This window comes from Porites lutea, chromosome 6 (genome assembly GCF_958299795.1).
Source record: "Porites lutea chromosome 6, jaPorLute2.1, whole genome shotgun sequence".
In the NCBI taxonomy this organism is placed as follows: Eukaryota; Metazoa; Cnidaria; class Anthozoa; order Scleractinia; family Poritidae; genus Porites; species Porites lutea.
This window is the reverse complement of record NC_133206.1, coordinates 27,339,367-27,355,755: the sequence shown is the minus strand read 5'-3', so window position 1 is coordinate 27,355,755 and position 16,389 is coordinate 27,339,367. Positions and strand designations below refer to the sequence as shown.

General features: G+C 37.0%; 2 protein-coding genes across 2 annotated transcripts in view; one reads left to right on the top strand and one right to left on the bottom strand.

Moving 5' to 3' along the window:
• Window positions 1–9,561, bottom strand: part of LOC140942275 (probable cysteine desulfurase) — a 29,294-nt gene extending 19,733 nt beyond the window's left edge. The window contains exons 1-6 of the mRNA XM_073391235.1: window positions 9,466–9,561; window positions 4,471–4,602; window positions 2,565–2,595; window positions 1,701–1,817; window positions 891–1,020; window positions 424–489 (exon numbers count right to left, since the gene is read on the bottom strand). Coding sequence (XP_073247336.1) covers window positions 424–489; window positions 891–1,020; window positions 1,701–1,817; window positions 2,565–2,595; window positions 4,471–4,552 — 426 coding nt within the window. The 5' untranslated portion in view covers window positions 4,553–4,602; window positions 9,466–9,561. The remainder of the gene's footprint in view (window positions 1–423; window positions 490–890; window positions 1,021–1,700; window positions 1,818–2,564; window positions 2,596–4,470; window positions 4,603–9,465) is intronic.
• Window positions 9,562–13,715: 4,154 nt separating this feature from the next.
• On the top strand, window positions 13,716–14,657 carry LOC140942101 (beta-2 adrenergic receptor-like). Its single transcript, XM_073391080.1, has one exon. It carries the CDS (start codon window positions 13,716–13,718, stop codon window positions 14,655–14,657), a length of 942 nt encoding a protein of 313 aa, XP_073247181.1.
• The last annotated feature ends 1,732 nt before the right edge of the window (window positions 14,658–16,389 follow it).

Genomic DNA, 16,389 nt, shown 5'->3' with positions numbered 1-16,389 from the left:
GAATAACAAATAGTTCCACGTGAAAGTGTTGTAAGATTTCTTCCACAGACTCAAAAGTTAGAACCATCTTGTACACCATAATTAACTCTGCCATAGAAGGGAAGAACTGCTCAGTGGCTTTAAATTTAGTACACGTTAGTTTTCTAGGCACAGACTCAAAAGTTGGAACTACCTTTTACAGTGTATTAAACAGTACCACGGGAAAGTACTGCTCAGTAGCGTTTATTTGATTGGTCACAATTAAGGACTTTATCCAGTCTCAAAAGTCAGAACCACCTTGTACGGGATAATACTTTTCAGTAGCTTTCATTTGAATGGTCACACTTGAGGATTTCATCTACAGACTCAGAAGTCAGCAACATAATGACATCATTCACAGAATCACTTCAGTATCGTTGCTGCAAGGCCTTTTTGACTTATTACCTTTGTGCCAGTTTCTTTCCAAGGTAGGATATTCGAGTGATGCTCAAATGGACCAACAAAGACAACCTTTTGAAGAAAAGTGAAAAATGGCTTCAAAGTCATACTCTGTGATTGTGTTATCGACGCAGCCTTGTGGAGGCTCTGCGAGGGCGACGTAGACGGCAAAAAGCTTTAACAAGGATTTTTGGCCGTCGGGAAAAGCTTTAATGAACCATCATGCGAATTTTACGTGATCCTTGTTTTGTGTTCTTCTAAATTTTGCACACGGACGATTAATAGTCGAAATGTCACAACCACTGCTTTCGCTTCGTACTAACGTTCGTACGTGTGTCTAACTTCATTGTATTAACCTATCCATGTCGTTGGAAATTCTCTACAAATGTCGGGTACTATTCTGTTATTGCTTTCTTCAAAAAAGGTTTCCCTCTTGAAAGAAATATATATTTTTTTATCTTTATTATACTTACAGATTTGCCGACTACTGTTCCTGTTAATTGTAAGGCGTGAATTAACTTGTGGATAGCTCCTGTGGTTCCACTTCCGGTGAACACAACTACGTCATCGGGTCCAGCGTTAACGCACTTTTTTATGATGTCACTGAAGGATAATTATAATATTTAGGTGAATATTTTATTTCTTTTCTCATGTTAAATTTGCTGGCAATTAACTACAGCATACTTTTCTGCATTACGCTTAAGTTCCTGTTTATTCAGATTTTGCTACCCGGATAATAGTCTGATAAAACTACCAATTGCCTAATTTTCCATTATGTCTTAAGAGGTTACCATGGCAACAGTACATGCTTTCCAATCCACTTTACATTTGATTTTTTGTTGAATTATATGTATGGCCATACAGTTAAATCTCTTTATAAGGGACACTGTAGGGACCTCGAGTTAGGGTCCTCATTAGCGAGAGTCCGTAATAGCGGGAGTCTATTTCAGCCAAACATCTGTACTTTTTTTGCCTGGGGTTTAGCTGCTGTCCGTATTATCGTGGTGTCCGTTATAGCGAGGTGTCCGCAAGGCGAGAGTTGACTGTATTTGCATGGAGAGAACGTGGATAAGGGAAAGTTCATTTCATATGGAGAAGGGGGTATAACTTTTTGGGTGTGTGGGTTCGGGGGGCTCCACGCCCTCAACTTCACACATTTTAACCAACCCCTAAAATATACAACGCTACTGCACTACTCACACATCCCTAATAAACATAGAAAACTTCACATATGCCTAGTGTAGCGACAGCCAAATATACGCTCCCTTAGCGTCTTGTCTTACCGAGCGTCCTCTCTGAATTTGGTAGTCTGCCGTGACGTCACACTTGTTGTGGTGTGGGTATTGGCGTAAAACGGATAAACATAGTCCCGGATGTAGTTCTCAATAAACCGAAGAGGCCTGGAGATAGAGAGCAGCCATGTAATTGACTTTCTTTACAGTAACCACCATATGACGTCTTCTCCCACCGTAAATTATTTAGGAGGAGAAATGGTCACAGCTTCTATAATTCTAAACGTATCCTAATCATAGTCCTTTTTTGAGTAAATAGTGCCTTGAAATCTTTAGAAAAATTCCTTTATGCAGATTTTAACTCTAGCCGCGTGGTGTTCAGTTCTTTTTCACTGTGTTAGGTAACTCTTTTAAACTATAATCGGCTTGTCTTTTTCTTAATAAGCCACGTATTAAAGTGAAAATTACTAAATTCGAGTTTCAAGACACTGTGGGCGATTTTAGAAGGTATTTGGCATGGTTTATTTGAAGATAGGGATGTCGAGAAAAAAAAAAAGAGCGTCTACGATGTTCATGTAAACGTGCGTTTGCCGTATGCGATCTGGATTACGCAATGAGAAATCCTGGGATTGCGGGATTTAGGCAGTATTTTTCCCGGGATGAGGGGACCAGTCACTAGAGAACTATATTGGGGACTCCCTAAATATCTCTCGAGCACGTGGGTGAACAAAAAGAAAGTTGATAAATGCTAAAAGAGAGAAGATACAAATCTACAAATTCTCAGTTAAACGGATAATAGTGAAGACTAATTTTTATAAAACATACGGTAGATATTTAAACGAGTCAATTTTCAAGGTTCAATCTGTGACTAAAAATACACGATCATAATCTTAATAAACTGTAAAATCCACTTACTTGCCAGAAGCCGTGTAGTCGCAATATATCACTAATGAGAAAACAAAGTACAGCGTGTAAACCACTTTCAACAGCGTTCATTGAAAATAAATTTCCGGGTGATCGTTCTCATTATTGCATTTTTAGGGTTAACCAAAACTCTAACTTTAAAAAATTTGTATGTAATTATAATTGGTAATACCAGAACTTATTTCATCAAGGTAGATTGAAAGGCTTTTATCTTCATCAACTTTGTAAAAATTGAATTTCATTCGAAGATTTCAAGACGGTACCATTATTGCCGCCATTTTGAAAGATGTCACTATTCCCATCTTTTTTTCTGATTGGTTAGCTGAGCGGGCCGCTCGGGATTTCCCGCGTTGGTCCCGCAAGCAAAAGCTCCTTTTTGGCCATATAATATAGAAGACGTCACTGTTCACAAACATTGTTTTTGTTATTCAAATTTGTAACGAGAGAAACAAAAGAATCTTTTGTTACAAGAACCAATGCGCTTCTGGTTGGCAAATTAATATCAGTAGGTGACGTCAGCGCCAGTATCGCTATGTCCCAGACTTCGTCTGGGTCCAGAAAAACGCAAGAAAGAACTTGGCCGATGTCCATCTTAAACCTCACGCTTGGTCAATGACGCAAATATGTTTTCATAATCAATACAGAGCATAGTATAGACTCTTCATTTGAATTTAAGAATTAAAATATTTTCCAAATAACTGTGCTATAGTGCATAGCTGTTGGGAGGTTTGCTCCCTGCTCACGTGTCACAGTGTGGATATGACTTGGTTCATACGTCTTAGAGGCGATTTTAGTTCTATATTTAGGTTTTACTTTAAGAGTACTTTGTGTTTGGAGCTATACTAACAGCAGTAGTTTATGCAAGCACAAAGCGCCACGTGTACTGGATACATTTCAAATTTTTCTAACTGGGACAAATGACTGTGAAATAAGTCATTTATCAGTCGGTCGTATTGTGCGTATTGGTTGTGCATATATATATACTGTTGTGAGGAACAGCTAGGGTTCGAAGTTGGGTATCTTAGACTCTGTTGAGCTAAACGAACCTGAAATTGCCTAACATTAGAAAGAAAATTGAAGCTTTGCCACTGAGTTAGTCACGTTCATATGTTTTTGCAAAATTAGTATGAAACCTCAAGATGCTCGTGAATACATGAACGGGGTCATTGCTTGTTTATTACCTTGAAACCAATAATCGCTTGAGTATATTAGCTAACCTAAGCACGCAAATCAAAATAAATAGAGAGTGCAATTGAGACTTTGTTTTAGCCTATCAGTACAAGTGTCATTAAGTGTAAGTGCGTTGAAGTTGAAGATATGATAATCAAGTAACAGTTAGACACGTACCCATTTTCATGTTTCTGACAGAAGGGTTTGTAATACTTAACAGAATCAGTTGTTTGAGTCATTTATCGCGCACACTATAGTTAGTTTGTTCGGTGTTGTTTTTTTTTTGCTTCGCCTGTCGTTGAACATTGCATGTAAACTAAGTAATGAACCTAGCTGAGGAGTATTTTTTTTTCAAAGCACATCGTAACAGTACATGAATTCTTTGCCAAAAAAGAAAAAAAAACGGAACAGTTAATTTCCAGGCGACGACTAAACTCCCGTCTTTGGGATATGAGCCTCAAAGCGTCCTTTAAAATGTTCTTTCTAGTGATTTTGAAATTGTGCAATGTAATAGCACGCATCAAAACCTGCATTCACGTTGTTATGACAGATTGCTGTATATCATATTCAGTCGACCGTTGGGTTCATTTGTGCTATTCTAATTTTTATTATTGTCACAATAGTTATGTTCTGTTTATTAGAATCTGATCTAAACTTTAGCTTAACTTCAGCGTTAACGTTTTTCCGATTGTCATCTCCTTCTTTGCAAAAAAATCTAATGTCTTACCTCGTTTCTCTCCGTAGGGTCCCTCAAATTTTGTCTTTCCACCAATAACATTTTCATCGATAAACTCCAGTATCGGTAGCATGACGTTCTCGGCTGTTTCCTCTTGATTTCTCTGATCTTTTCTTTCCAAGTCTAAAAATGAAATGGAGGATTAGTGATGTGATTTGCTTTAGAAAAGCACAGCAGAACTTTACCTACAACAGCAAGAATTAAGAGGCGTAGAAATTCAAGAATTGCAACAATTATGTTATTGTTCCGTCTTTTTTTTTTTAATTATTAGATGCATGATTAAAGCAGAATGACTTCTGCTGCCATCTAAGATCGTAAAAAACCACGCTTCAGTCATGATTATCTTTTCCTTTAAGTTACAACCTTTGCTGAGACCGTAAAAGCTTTTTGCCTGTTGAACTTTTTTTTCCCTCAATTGGCTGTATCAGTAGCCAGTAGACTGGAACCAGTGCTCTGGCAAACAAATGCCCGGTACGGCAAACCAAGTCAACCCATGATTACATTCTTTATGTTATATTTTTAGCACCTAACGGGGTCTTCAACGTGACTCTGCATCAAGACAGCTGACTCTAAAATTATTTTACTCTTTTGCTCAATTCATATTTCAAAATATTTACCAACAATCATTTATTAGCTTTTTTATTATTATTTTTCAGTAAAAATGGTCTACTGATAACTTTGCTTGTTTACTCTACGGCCCCCGTTGTCATACAGTGCTGAAAAGCGCTAAAGAAAGTGGACAAGACTAAGAACAAGGAAGTTAACGAAAAAGAGAAACTTTATGTAGTTCGATACTAAGGTCAACATTATTCTGTTTGCCACAACCTTGGGAAATTTATTCCCTACCTTTACTTAATCATGAATATAATATTAATAATCCTCGCGGAGCGAGCGGCCTCGAGGCAACATGGCACATTATGCAAATTGGATGAATAATTTGACATTCAGTTTCAAGGGCTCCCCTTAGAAATTTCTTTGGTGTTATTACAGATGACTAATCACATCTTTCGCCCTTGAGAAATATTAAATAGAATGAAATATGCTTTAAACTATTCTGGTACAAGGTTTTTGTCCACTGAAAATTAGAATTACTCAATTTCCTTGTGGATTCCTTCTTAATATCCCTTGCTCGATTCCGTAGCCTAGTCAGGGTTCAGATACTTTCTGTATTCTCTTGTTCCAACAATAAAACTGCGACCTTTTGACCTTAAAAATTCCAAATTGAACACTACAACTCCGTTTAAAAGAGAACATAATCTAAGGCCTCGGTTTAGCAGGTTTCTATTGGAATCAGTGACCTCAAAAACCAAACAAGGTTTAGATTAGCCCTAATGTTACTTTACGTCAGACGTGCAAATTTAGTCTGCACAAAATCCGTTGCGCTTTTTCTGCATGGGTATTCGTTTAAACCTCCCTGCCCTGGCAATAATTGTAAGCTGTGTGCAAATTCATAAGGAAAGAAATTCAAACTTTTAGGCTTGTTCCAAATCATCCATGTTGCCATGGCAACGATCAAAATTTTACGTTTATCCTAATGAATGTACTGTCTTGTAACTATCTTTGGTCTACGCCTAATTTAAGCTTAAGGAGCCATAAATAACACTGCAATGAATGTTAACGGTTCATAACCTACCAAATTGTGTTCAGCCACCTTAAACTTGCGTAAAGACTTATTCACTTCCAAGGCGTCCTTGAAATTCACAGAAAAAAAAATTCTTATAGTGTAAAAAAACGATGCGTTTCTTCTGTCAACAAGACATTCATCTTCCCCCACCACTCTGTCTCTGATGTTACTGTTGTGTCTACGGAGCGCGTATGGCTAGAGTGAATATTTCATGTATTCCGGGTTTTGTTTCATTTAGCACTTATTAAACTAGATAGCTATGCGTGATATAATTAAATTGCAACCTAGAAATTTACGATTAAGCTTTAAAGTTTTGTGTGTGCAGCCAAGCAACCAGATAAAAGGCCCGTTTTCGCCGCCTTTTTAACAGTTATAGTTATTTTTTCTGTGTTCTAAGTGCAGTGTTCAAAACTTAAACTACAGTTTTAACAGCCAACGATCGTGATGGTCCCCCGTGGAAAGAAGGGCTCTTTACAGAATCCGATCTGACGTCAAGTTAAGATTGACCTAATTTCATCAATTCTTAAACATTATTAAAGCTGTCATTTTTGGTTTAAAATAGAGCAAGTAAATAGCAAAAAGAAAAGATCGTAAAGATATAAAAAAAGAAGCTTAAAAGAATTTACGTTTATAAAATTCCATCATAATTGGTCTTAGTTCGTTCTTTTTATTTAGTTTGAGTTTTTTTCCTCATTGTAAGCTTATTTAGTTACTACTGAGAATGAGTGATGAGAACCCTCGCTGATTTTACTTTCAAAATAGTGCCATCTTAAGGAACAAACTATAAACAGATTCCCCTGTTCATTCTTCCCCGTGGTAAATGTTTACGACGCTAAATTGCGAAAGTATATACTGATTAAAGTTAAGTGATGCATAATATTTCTGCCACTTTGTTCCTACGCCTTTCCGTAGCACCGAAACGCTTTTTCAACGAGAGATCATTTAATTTGGTCGACTAACAACGGACAAAAAGGAAAGAAGAGATGTCACATAACAACATTTACTATAAGGGCGTTACTTAAAAAACACTCATCTTAATGGCTCGCAGATCTGAAGACGGATCATTAGACTTGTCGAACGCCCGAGAAGATTCCGTTTTGGTGGTTAAAGATTGTAGGATGACCGAAAATAAACCACAAACAGTATCACTGCCATAATCAACGATTATATTAGTAATAAATCACAACATTTTGTATTGCTTGCCTCGACCAGTTTAAATTCTCTACTCATTTAGAGCCTTGCAGCATATCTAAGTGCAATTTAGCTATTGACACTTGTAAATCGAAGGTGAAAAACTTCTAATTTTAGATGGCCCCGCTTTTTAATGACGTCAAACTACGTCATTGCGTAATGTTTTATTTATTTTTGGGGCTAAATATAATATTTTCCTTTCAAGTTTTCAAATAAGTTGTACTTCACGTAAAAGTGACAAAAAGCAACTAAGCAATATATCATCTAGTAATTATACCACCAAGAAAATGCGTCGAATGCAGCTTGAAGTTGTTTAGGATGTGGACCGTGAAAAGCAGTTTGAGGAAGAAAAATTACTGGTCCCTCAGGGCCCTTCACTTAATATACGCCCCCTCCCTCCTCCCCTCCGTTGACGAAGGACTTTGAAATTTTCCTAACCCTAGGGAAAAATGCCCTTTTTACCCCCAAACCCTCAGAAAATTTCCCCTACGAGTCTAATAGCGTAAACAAATTTTTGCTTTTCTGCTTCTTACCCTCAGAAAATCTAGCCATAAGTCTTACAACCCTCACAAATTGTTGCTTTTTTGCTAATTCCCCTCCAAAAACTTGGTATTCAGTCCTACAACTTTCAGAAATTCCATGTTTTTGTTTCCCTCTTTAAAAAATTTCGTCAACGGGGAGGGGGGGGGGGGGTATATTAAATGGAATGGGGCTGTGTCATGGCTAGTTCGTTTTGTTTTTAATGTCAATTTTACGGCTCATTATTCGCTATGGACCTTGAGAAATTAATTGGGAATGACGAAGTCACCTTCGTTCGTGTCTAACAATGTCTTCTAAGCACTATACGAAAAGCTAAAAACAACAAAAATGAACTTTGCAAAACTGTTTAAAGGCTAGCAACTATTAAAAAATCACACTTGCTATCCGTGTGAATCTTCTTCAAGTTTTTTTTCCATCCACGCCTCTCTTTGTATTTGCTGTGTCACTATACACCTTCAACTCTTTTATGTTTGCGCAGGTATTTTTATTTTTCACTCAAACTGTTGACGATTCCCACTGTTTGAATTTTCGTGACACGGCTCCGCTAATATTTACAGCATACCGTTTGGTCATGGATAAAATCACTTAATGAGAAAAAACGTGATTGCGGGATATTTTACCAGGTATCAGGAACAATGGGATCTTGAAGAACTCGCACTTGTGAGAAGGCATAGCCCTTTGCTCTAATCTCTTAGCGAAATATATTTTTTAAATGTCTTCGGCATCTTGAACACCACTTCAAATAAACCCTTTCCGGACTTTAGGGTTTCTCGCGCTTGTTTGTGGTTTGTTGTTAAGTCATTTTGAACCGAGCTGTCAAAGATGAGTTGTGTCATACACAGCGTATGGCTGTATTTAGTATTTACGTTTATTTCACTTTAAATCATTAGTGTTTTATAACCGGAACTAGATACGTAAGATTGCTGGATTTTTGTTTTGTCACGATATTTGTTGCAACAGTTTCAGGTATTTTGCAAGCCCCTGAGTCATATCGAGTCATACACTACGTATGCGATATTTCTCAGTGCACAAGATGAAACTTTAATACGTTAGTATGATTTCTATCCGTATATATAAGGACCGTCAAAAACCCGATATTAATACGGAGCTCACTTCTGGTTTGTTTGAGAAAGTAATGTATCGCACTTTCTCGGATACCTATAGTTTACCAGTAACAACAATATAATTCGTCTTTTCTGTTAGGTCAACTCAGGGAAAGATCCTTAATACATTCTCTTTCTCTGGCAACATAATCAATAAAAATTGTTTCCCTGTGAACCCAAACAAACACCTCGAAGTAATGATTAACAAATTAATCCATAAATTGAAATACAATAAATCTCTTTGTTAGGAAAAATCGATGTAATTTTAATCTTTTGTTTGTCCGTAAGCAGTAGAAACAGAGTTGAAAACTATTGACATCCCCAGCGATTTCTTATAACGACAAAACATTACTAACCACATGTTCGTATATTTGCATGCAAAACATACTCTTGAGGAAAAAAAAAAGCCTTGCACGCATGTACACGACTCCACTAGCCTAGGACAGGCTAGCTTGTGTATTGCTCCTTTTAACTTTTTTGTAGGACATCTTTTTATGGAATTATACTTATAGTATACATTTTTTGTACCTTCAAATATACTGTGAAGGGGACTTCAACTTCCGCGACTCCAGTCGTCTTCTGAGCGTGGGAGAAACTGATCTTTTCTAGACACAACTTACCCAAGGAATACCTCAGGTTATATTGTTACCGTTAAGCCATGCACTTGACTGAGTGTGAACAATAAACTCTTTTCTCCAACCTCTTTACACTTGACACACTTTTGTAATAAACTATGAGCGTAAAGTAGGCATAATATCAAGCCTGCTTATGGGTCGTCTTCGCTCTATCGATTTAGTCTTGCTATAAAAGTGATACTTATTGGACAAGGAACTGGATTATCTAATCAAAGCAAACGAAATAAAAAAAAAAATCAAACAAATCAAAACAAGTGAAACAGTTTATTTAATTTGATGGTAAACTGTCTTCTGGCACGAGGAGTTCAAAAAATCATACTTAAATATATTTGGGTCAGTTCCTGATGTATAACAAGCCGAAAGTGCTATAGAAGATGAATGAAATATTTGATACGAATCGGCTATACGTGTCCGAAACTAACAGTGATTGTCTTCAAAGCCTTATCAATATTTAAACATTTTCTGTTTATCAGCGAGTTGTCTGTTATAAATCTCGGCTTTGTACAGATAATATTGGTAGCTTAAGTATTTCTTAACTTTTCCATGACATTTCCATCTTATGTATATCTTCTACAAAAAGTAAGAAATAATGGCCGGAGATCTTTGCAAGCTCTATAAAGATGTGCCGTTCCAAGAGGTTTTTATTCGCATACATAATACATACATTATCTAGGGATAACACTGATCTTGTGTGCTTATGGGTTATTTCGCGAGGCACCCTGTACTCTCACTCTTTTTTTATTGCTGCATGTTCAAATGTGGTAATCAAGAATGTAAATTGCTGAAAAATAGAGTTGCTGTTGTCGTCGTGTGGTGATTCTTATCTCGAACTAGTTTGTTTTATCCTTGTTTTAAATCTGACGTTACTCTAATCCCTAAATCATAATGAACAGTTAATGTAACTCATGCATGCTTGTACTCCAAGGTCCTTGAATCTGCTATCTCGTGATCCATTGACAACCTTTTTTCATGTATTACTAACCTAGACAAATTAACTAATTTTTTACTCCGTGTAATTACTAATAACAACAATCAGGACATTTCAATCCCCGTTATAATTACGTAGGAAAATTTATGAAGAAAGCAAAAACTATTCTATTTGCTGCAAATAATTCATTTAGTAGTACATCTTACTGACCTATGACAGGCGTTTTATACTGTTTCCAAAAGTGCGAGAACCTAGTTGAAAGTAAGTATTTAGCCCCTTCTCTAGGGGGACATTGGGGGGTACCCAATACCGCAATACCGAAAGAAAAATTGTGAAATACCGAAATACCGTGTCCAAAATAGATCTTCTTTTACCGAATACCGTTAACCAAAAGGGGGAAAACCGCATACCGCGGATCTAGATGATACCGCAATACCGCACACTAAATCAAAATTACCGAAATATCGCATGAAAAAAAGCTAAATACTGCAATACCGTAACCCCTCATGTCCCCCTCCTTCACTTTGTTTAGTCTACGTCACACTGCGGACAATTCATACAACTTTAAAACCAGGGGTATTAATATACGCGCGACAAATCACCTTTACGTGATTGGCTTAAATGAATTAGTAAAAATAAGATGGAAAATTTCATTTTGTTGAAGCTAACCTTTTTTGAGGAAAACCTCTAACAACCTTTTTTACGGGTAATCTCTTCTACATCTACATAATTTATTTGCAAAATCCTATAAGGACATCTAGCAAATTCCAGTGCAAAGTGCAAGAATAAAAATGAATAAATAAATATGTGCAAATAAGGTAATAAATAATTGTGGTATAGTAATGATGAAATTAGTAACAATCAGTTAATAATTAAGTTGATAGAACTAAAACTTAAGCAGAGATATAATTATTTACAGCAGCTTTAAAATTACTTATTGAGGTCATGTTTATGATATGTGGCGGTAAACTGTTCCAGTCATTAATTGTTCTAGGCCAGAAACTGTATTTATACTCATCACATGATGTTTGTACTGGAATAAACTTTATTGGGTCAGAGTTTCTAGTTTTCATTACCGTTTATGTTTCGCGGGTAGTATATTGATTGCTGCTTGGCCATGAAGTGTCTTGTACATTAAAGTTAGTCTGTTCACTTTCCTTCTATGCTCCAATATTGGCCAATTAAGATGGTTTAGTGCTTGGGTAACACATCCTTCCTGTCTTGAATATGTTTTAGTAGCAAAACGCGCGGCACGTCTCTGTACTTGTTCGAGCCAGGATTTTTGATACATCCTGTAAGGATTCCATGCAGTACTTCCATATTCTAGGAAAGGTCTCACTAAGGAGATGTATGCTTGTGCTTTAATTCTTTCTGGACACGAGTGGAGATTCCTTTTAATGCAGCCTAAGGCTTTATTTGCTTTATTCTTCACATCCAAGATATGCGTTTTCCAGTTAAGTGTTTCTGAGATGGTAATGCTCAGATAAGGTTGGTGGTCAACAGCTTTTAGTGTTTGACCTAGCATGATGTAATGGTGTATAGTAGCTTCTTGATCCTGTAAATCGGAAGAACATAAAATTTAGAGGGGTGGAAGTTCATTTTCCATTCCTGTGCCCAGGTAACAAGGCTGTCTACGTCTCGTTGAAGACGAAGAGCATCACTTGCATTATGGACAAGGCCATACAGGAGGGTTTCATCAGGAAAAAGTTTCAGATTGGATGAGATGTTGTTGCCCATGTCATTAATGTAGAGTAAAAAGCAGAGGGGCCCTAAGACTGTTCCTTGTGGGAATCCTGATTTTGCATTTGACTTCTCACTATGTTCCCCTTCGAGTACTACTTGCTGAGTTCTGTTTAACAGCCATGATTGCATCCAGTTTAGATGGTGGCCACGGATGCTATAATATTCAAGTTTCAGGAGCAGACGCTTGTGCGAAACAGTGTCGAATGCCTTTGAGAAATCCAGTATCAAAAGGTCGGTTTGGTTTCTGTAGTTAATTGAGCGTGCCAAGTGTTCTTAGCCTGCGCGCAGACGAAGTTAAACTCTGGTTAACTCCGTCTGCGAAACAGCGCCGAAATCCTTGTTCTGGACTTCCAGCTGTGTACCCAGATTTGAGTACGCGCCACGATTGGCCAGTTAAAAAAGGCCTTTGTTTTGTTTGTCGTGATCGCCAATCAGGTTGAAGGGAAATTCGAAACGCACTTCCGATAATTCGTTGAGTCCGTTGGGGGTTCAGAACAAGGATCTCTGCGCTGCTTCGCAGACGGTACTAATCAGAGTTTAGTTATCGTCTGCACGCAGGCTAAGTGTTCTATGCTGTTAATAAGTTGTCTCACATGAACGGTTACTCCTGGAGCCATGTTGCTGATCAACTAACACATTATGTGCATCCAGGTGTGTCATGATGTGTCGAAACATAACATGTTCTAGTAATTTGACGCTACAGATGTTAAAGAAACAGAAGAAACACTCATTTTTTTCTTTTTTTTTTGCAATTACATTTTTTTCAGCCTCCAACGATGCATCTCACTATAGAAACTTGTACGAAAATGTAAATATCAAATTGAAATATTGTATAATCCTGACTAAGGTAAATGGCTCCCTTATATTCAAAAAAGGTTGGATAAATTTTTTTTTTCCAAATGTGGGTGATTTGTGATGAGAAATGTATATAACCCGATAAAGAGAAGGAAGTAATTGATGTCAATTTATTACTGCGAGGAAGCTGAAATCAGATTTAACCCTAAAAAAAGTTGGGCTCAAAACGTGGTATTAAAATCACGTGTTGATATAGGGATGATAATTATATTTTTCTGTATGTAATCTGCATGGAAATTATATGTCATAGTGACACCCAATATACAAAGAAATGATTTACATTTGTTAATTTTGTAAGCTTATGATTTAATATAATTAGGACTTTAAGTATTGTGCGGATTTATCTCCATTTGTATGTGGTTGATAGTCCTACCATTACTTTTAAAGGGAAACTCGACGGAATTGTATGCGCCTGACTTCATGAGATTGATGTTTAATTACAAGCAATCTTTAGATGGCGTTCGTTTCTCCAATAAGAATGAATTATGTGACAGGTGTTTTTCAGGATTTATGATCTAATTAAATAAAGTCATTTTCAAAGCTGTGCTTCAATGACATATTCTTCTTAGGAATCAATTATCAAAGAACGCTTTTATTGTGATCTAGATTGCGTCAAAATGGCAGAGGAAGGTGACTATAACGCCCTTGCTGACCGGGCGATAAGTACAGTGGTCTTTGAAGGCGTGATTTTCTCACTCATGTTTCTAACAGCTTTGGCCGGAAATATCCTCGTTTGCCTTGCTTTCATCAACAATTCCACTCTTCGTCGCAGCCTCAATAACTACTTCATTGTATCTCTCGCAGTCTCTGACATCCTAATGGCAGTGCTTGTTGAACCTCTAACTTTTAGCGCCCTCGTCACTGGCAAGTGGCCATTTAGTGATGCAGCTTGCCAATATCATGGCGTTGCCATATTCATCTTAGGCGTTGTTTCCTTGCAAACCTTTATGCTTATCTCTGTAAATCGCTACGTCAAGATGGTCAAGTCCAATATCTTATACAAGAAAGTCTTCAAGAAGAATACAGTTCTTTTGATGATTATTTTTTCTTGGATAATTGCCAGCATATCTCTTCCAATATTCTTACTTACTGGAAATCGCTTCGCTTTCAACTCTAACAGAAGCATTTGTTATCCCGTCTCAAGCCTAACTGGTCGTGTTTTTCTCCACTGCACGTACGCTCTTTTCATTGTGATTCCACACTGCATCATGTTTTTCTGTTACTTCAAGGTGTTTAGAAAAATCCATGACCACAATGCTCAAATTGCCAATTCTGTTGCAAGTGGCAACAGTGAGATCGCTTCGCAAAGTTACGCACGCGAAGTTCGCGTAACGAGAATGCTCTTCGTGACAATGGTGGCATTTCACTTGTGCTGGATACCCCTGTATGCGTTGGAGCTGGCTGTTTTGATTCGCAATGATCTGGACGCACCAAGGGCAGTCTACATTACAACCACGTTTACAGTGTCGGCAAGCTCTTCTATTAACCCAATTATTTACGCAGTGATGACAAAGGACTTTCGAGACACGTTTAAAAGGATCCTATTCTGCAGTTACTAGATAAAACGCCGTGAAGTTGTCGTTTGTACCGTAAAACACTGGACGGGTGTTCTCTCCTTTATCATAGTCAACTTCCCCTTGTTTCTCAGTAAGGACAACATCAACTTTTTGTGTCTGAAAATGCTCAGTAATCAATTTTAAAATTTATAAATATTTAACATTTAAGCCCATGAACCCCTGGAGTGTCAAGCAAAGCAAACCTACAGCCCAATGGTCCTTAAAAAAAGACTAGTATCTCACCGTCTCCCTGACCGTGTAGTCCATGGAATCTTGTCGTTTCACTGAGACCACTTTCATCGATAAACTCCAGTATAAATAACATAATGTCCTCGGCTGTTTCTTCTTGATTTCTCTGATCCTTGCTTTGCAAGTATAGAAATGGAACGATGGAACAGTGAGATGTGATTTGCTCTGCTTTACAAAAGCATAACAGAACGTGATGATTATGATGATGATGATGAACTTTATTCATGTGTCGATGTATTTAGCTGACGCTAATTGGGGACACAACATAAAGATAAAATAAATAATGAATAATATGATAAATAAAAGATATTTCACTATAAAAAATTGCGATAAAACATTTCTTAAAATCATTTTAAGATTAAAAAAAAATTGCTAAAAAGCGACGACGTTTCGACGTTAGCTGAACGTCATTATCAAGTCAAAATAAGTTAGTGATTTTTGGTCTATAAATACTAAAAAAACAACAATAGCTGATTAAAAATTGTAACGTGAGAAAATATTGAACAAAGAGTTTCGCACGTATGGAGATAAGAAATAAAAGATAAAGAAATAAAAAAGCTTTAAAAAAAGCTATAGTATAATCCTATATATATTATATATACATTTACAATATGCTAAAATAATTAAAACAATTCTAGGAACACGGGCACAACTTAAGAGGTACAAATTACGCGCTCGGAGCAATTGTTGCCATTTATCAGTTCAGTAAGATCCTTACATCTAATATGAAACTTAAACCTAGATAGGCTGCTCGTTTCAGTGATGTTTTTATCTAGCTTGTTCCATAAAAAGGGTCCAAGATATCTAAGAGAGTGTTTACCATACAACACAGAATTAAATCTAGGAATATCAAAATTTTGGTTTCTAAAATTATACTTACAAGACTTAGTACTGAAAATGTCACAAATGAAATAAGGAACCAGCCTGTATTTAACCTTGTACATGAGTATAACTATGTCTTGTAATCTCCTATTAAGAAGGCTTGGTAGTTTAGCACGATCTAATAAATTCATATACGTTTCTGAATGTGAGTTATAAACTATCCTTAGTGCCCGCTCTTGAATTCTTTCAACCTTTCTTGTATCCGGCGCCTTACAGACATGCCATGTGAGATGACAGTAGGTGAGATATGGCATGATAGCAGTTTTATAAAGTAATAGTTTAGCCTCTGTAGTAATTAAGTTTCTTAACCTGGCGAGAACGCCCACCCTTTGACTGGCCTTTTTGCATAATTCGCTAATATGTTGGCTAAAAATTAGATTCTCGTCGAAGTTCACACCCAGTAGCTTGATATTATCTGTTGTCTTAATCGCTTGATCACCGATCTTGATGTTAATCTGTTCAGTTTCATTACGTTGTTTCATTACGCCCTATGGCGTTAAGTTTTTCTGGGTTGGACAGTAAATAGTTGTCCTTATACCATTTAGGGGCAGAGTTTCCTTCCTTTTCCATATTAGTACACATAATGGACATATCGCTGCCAACT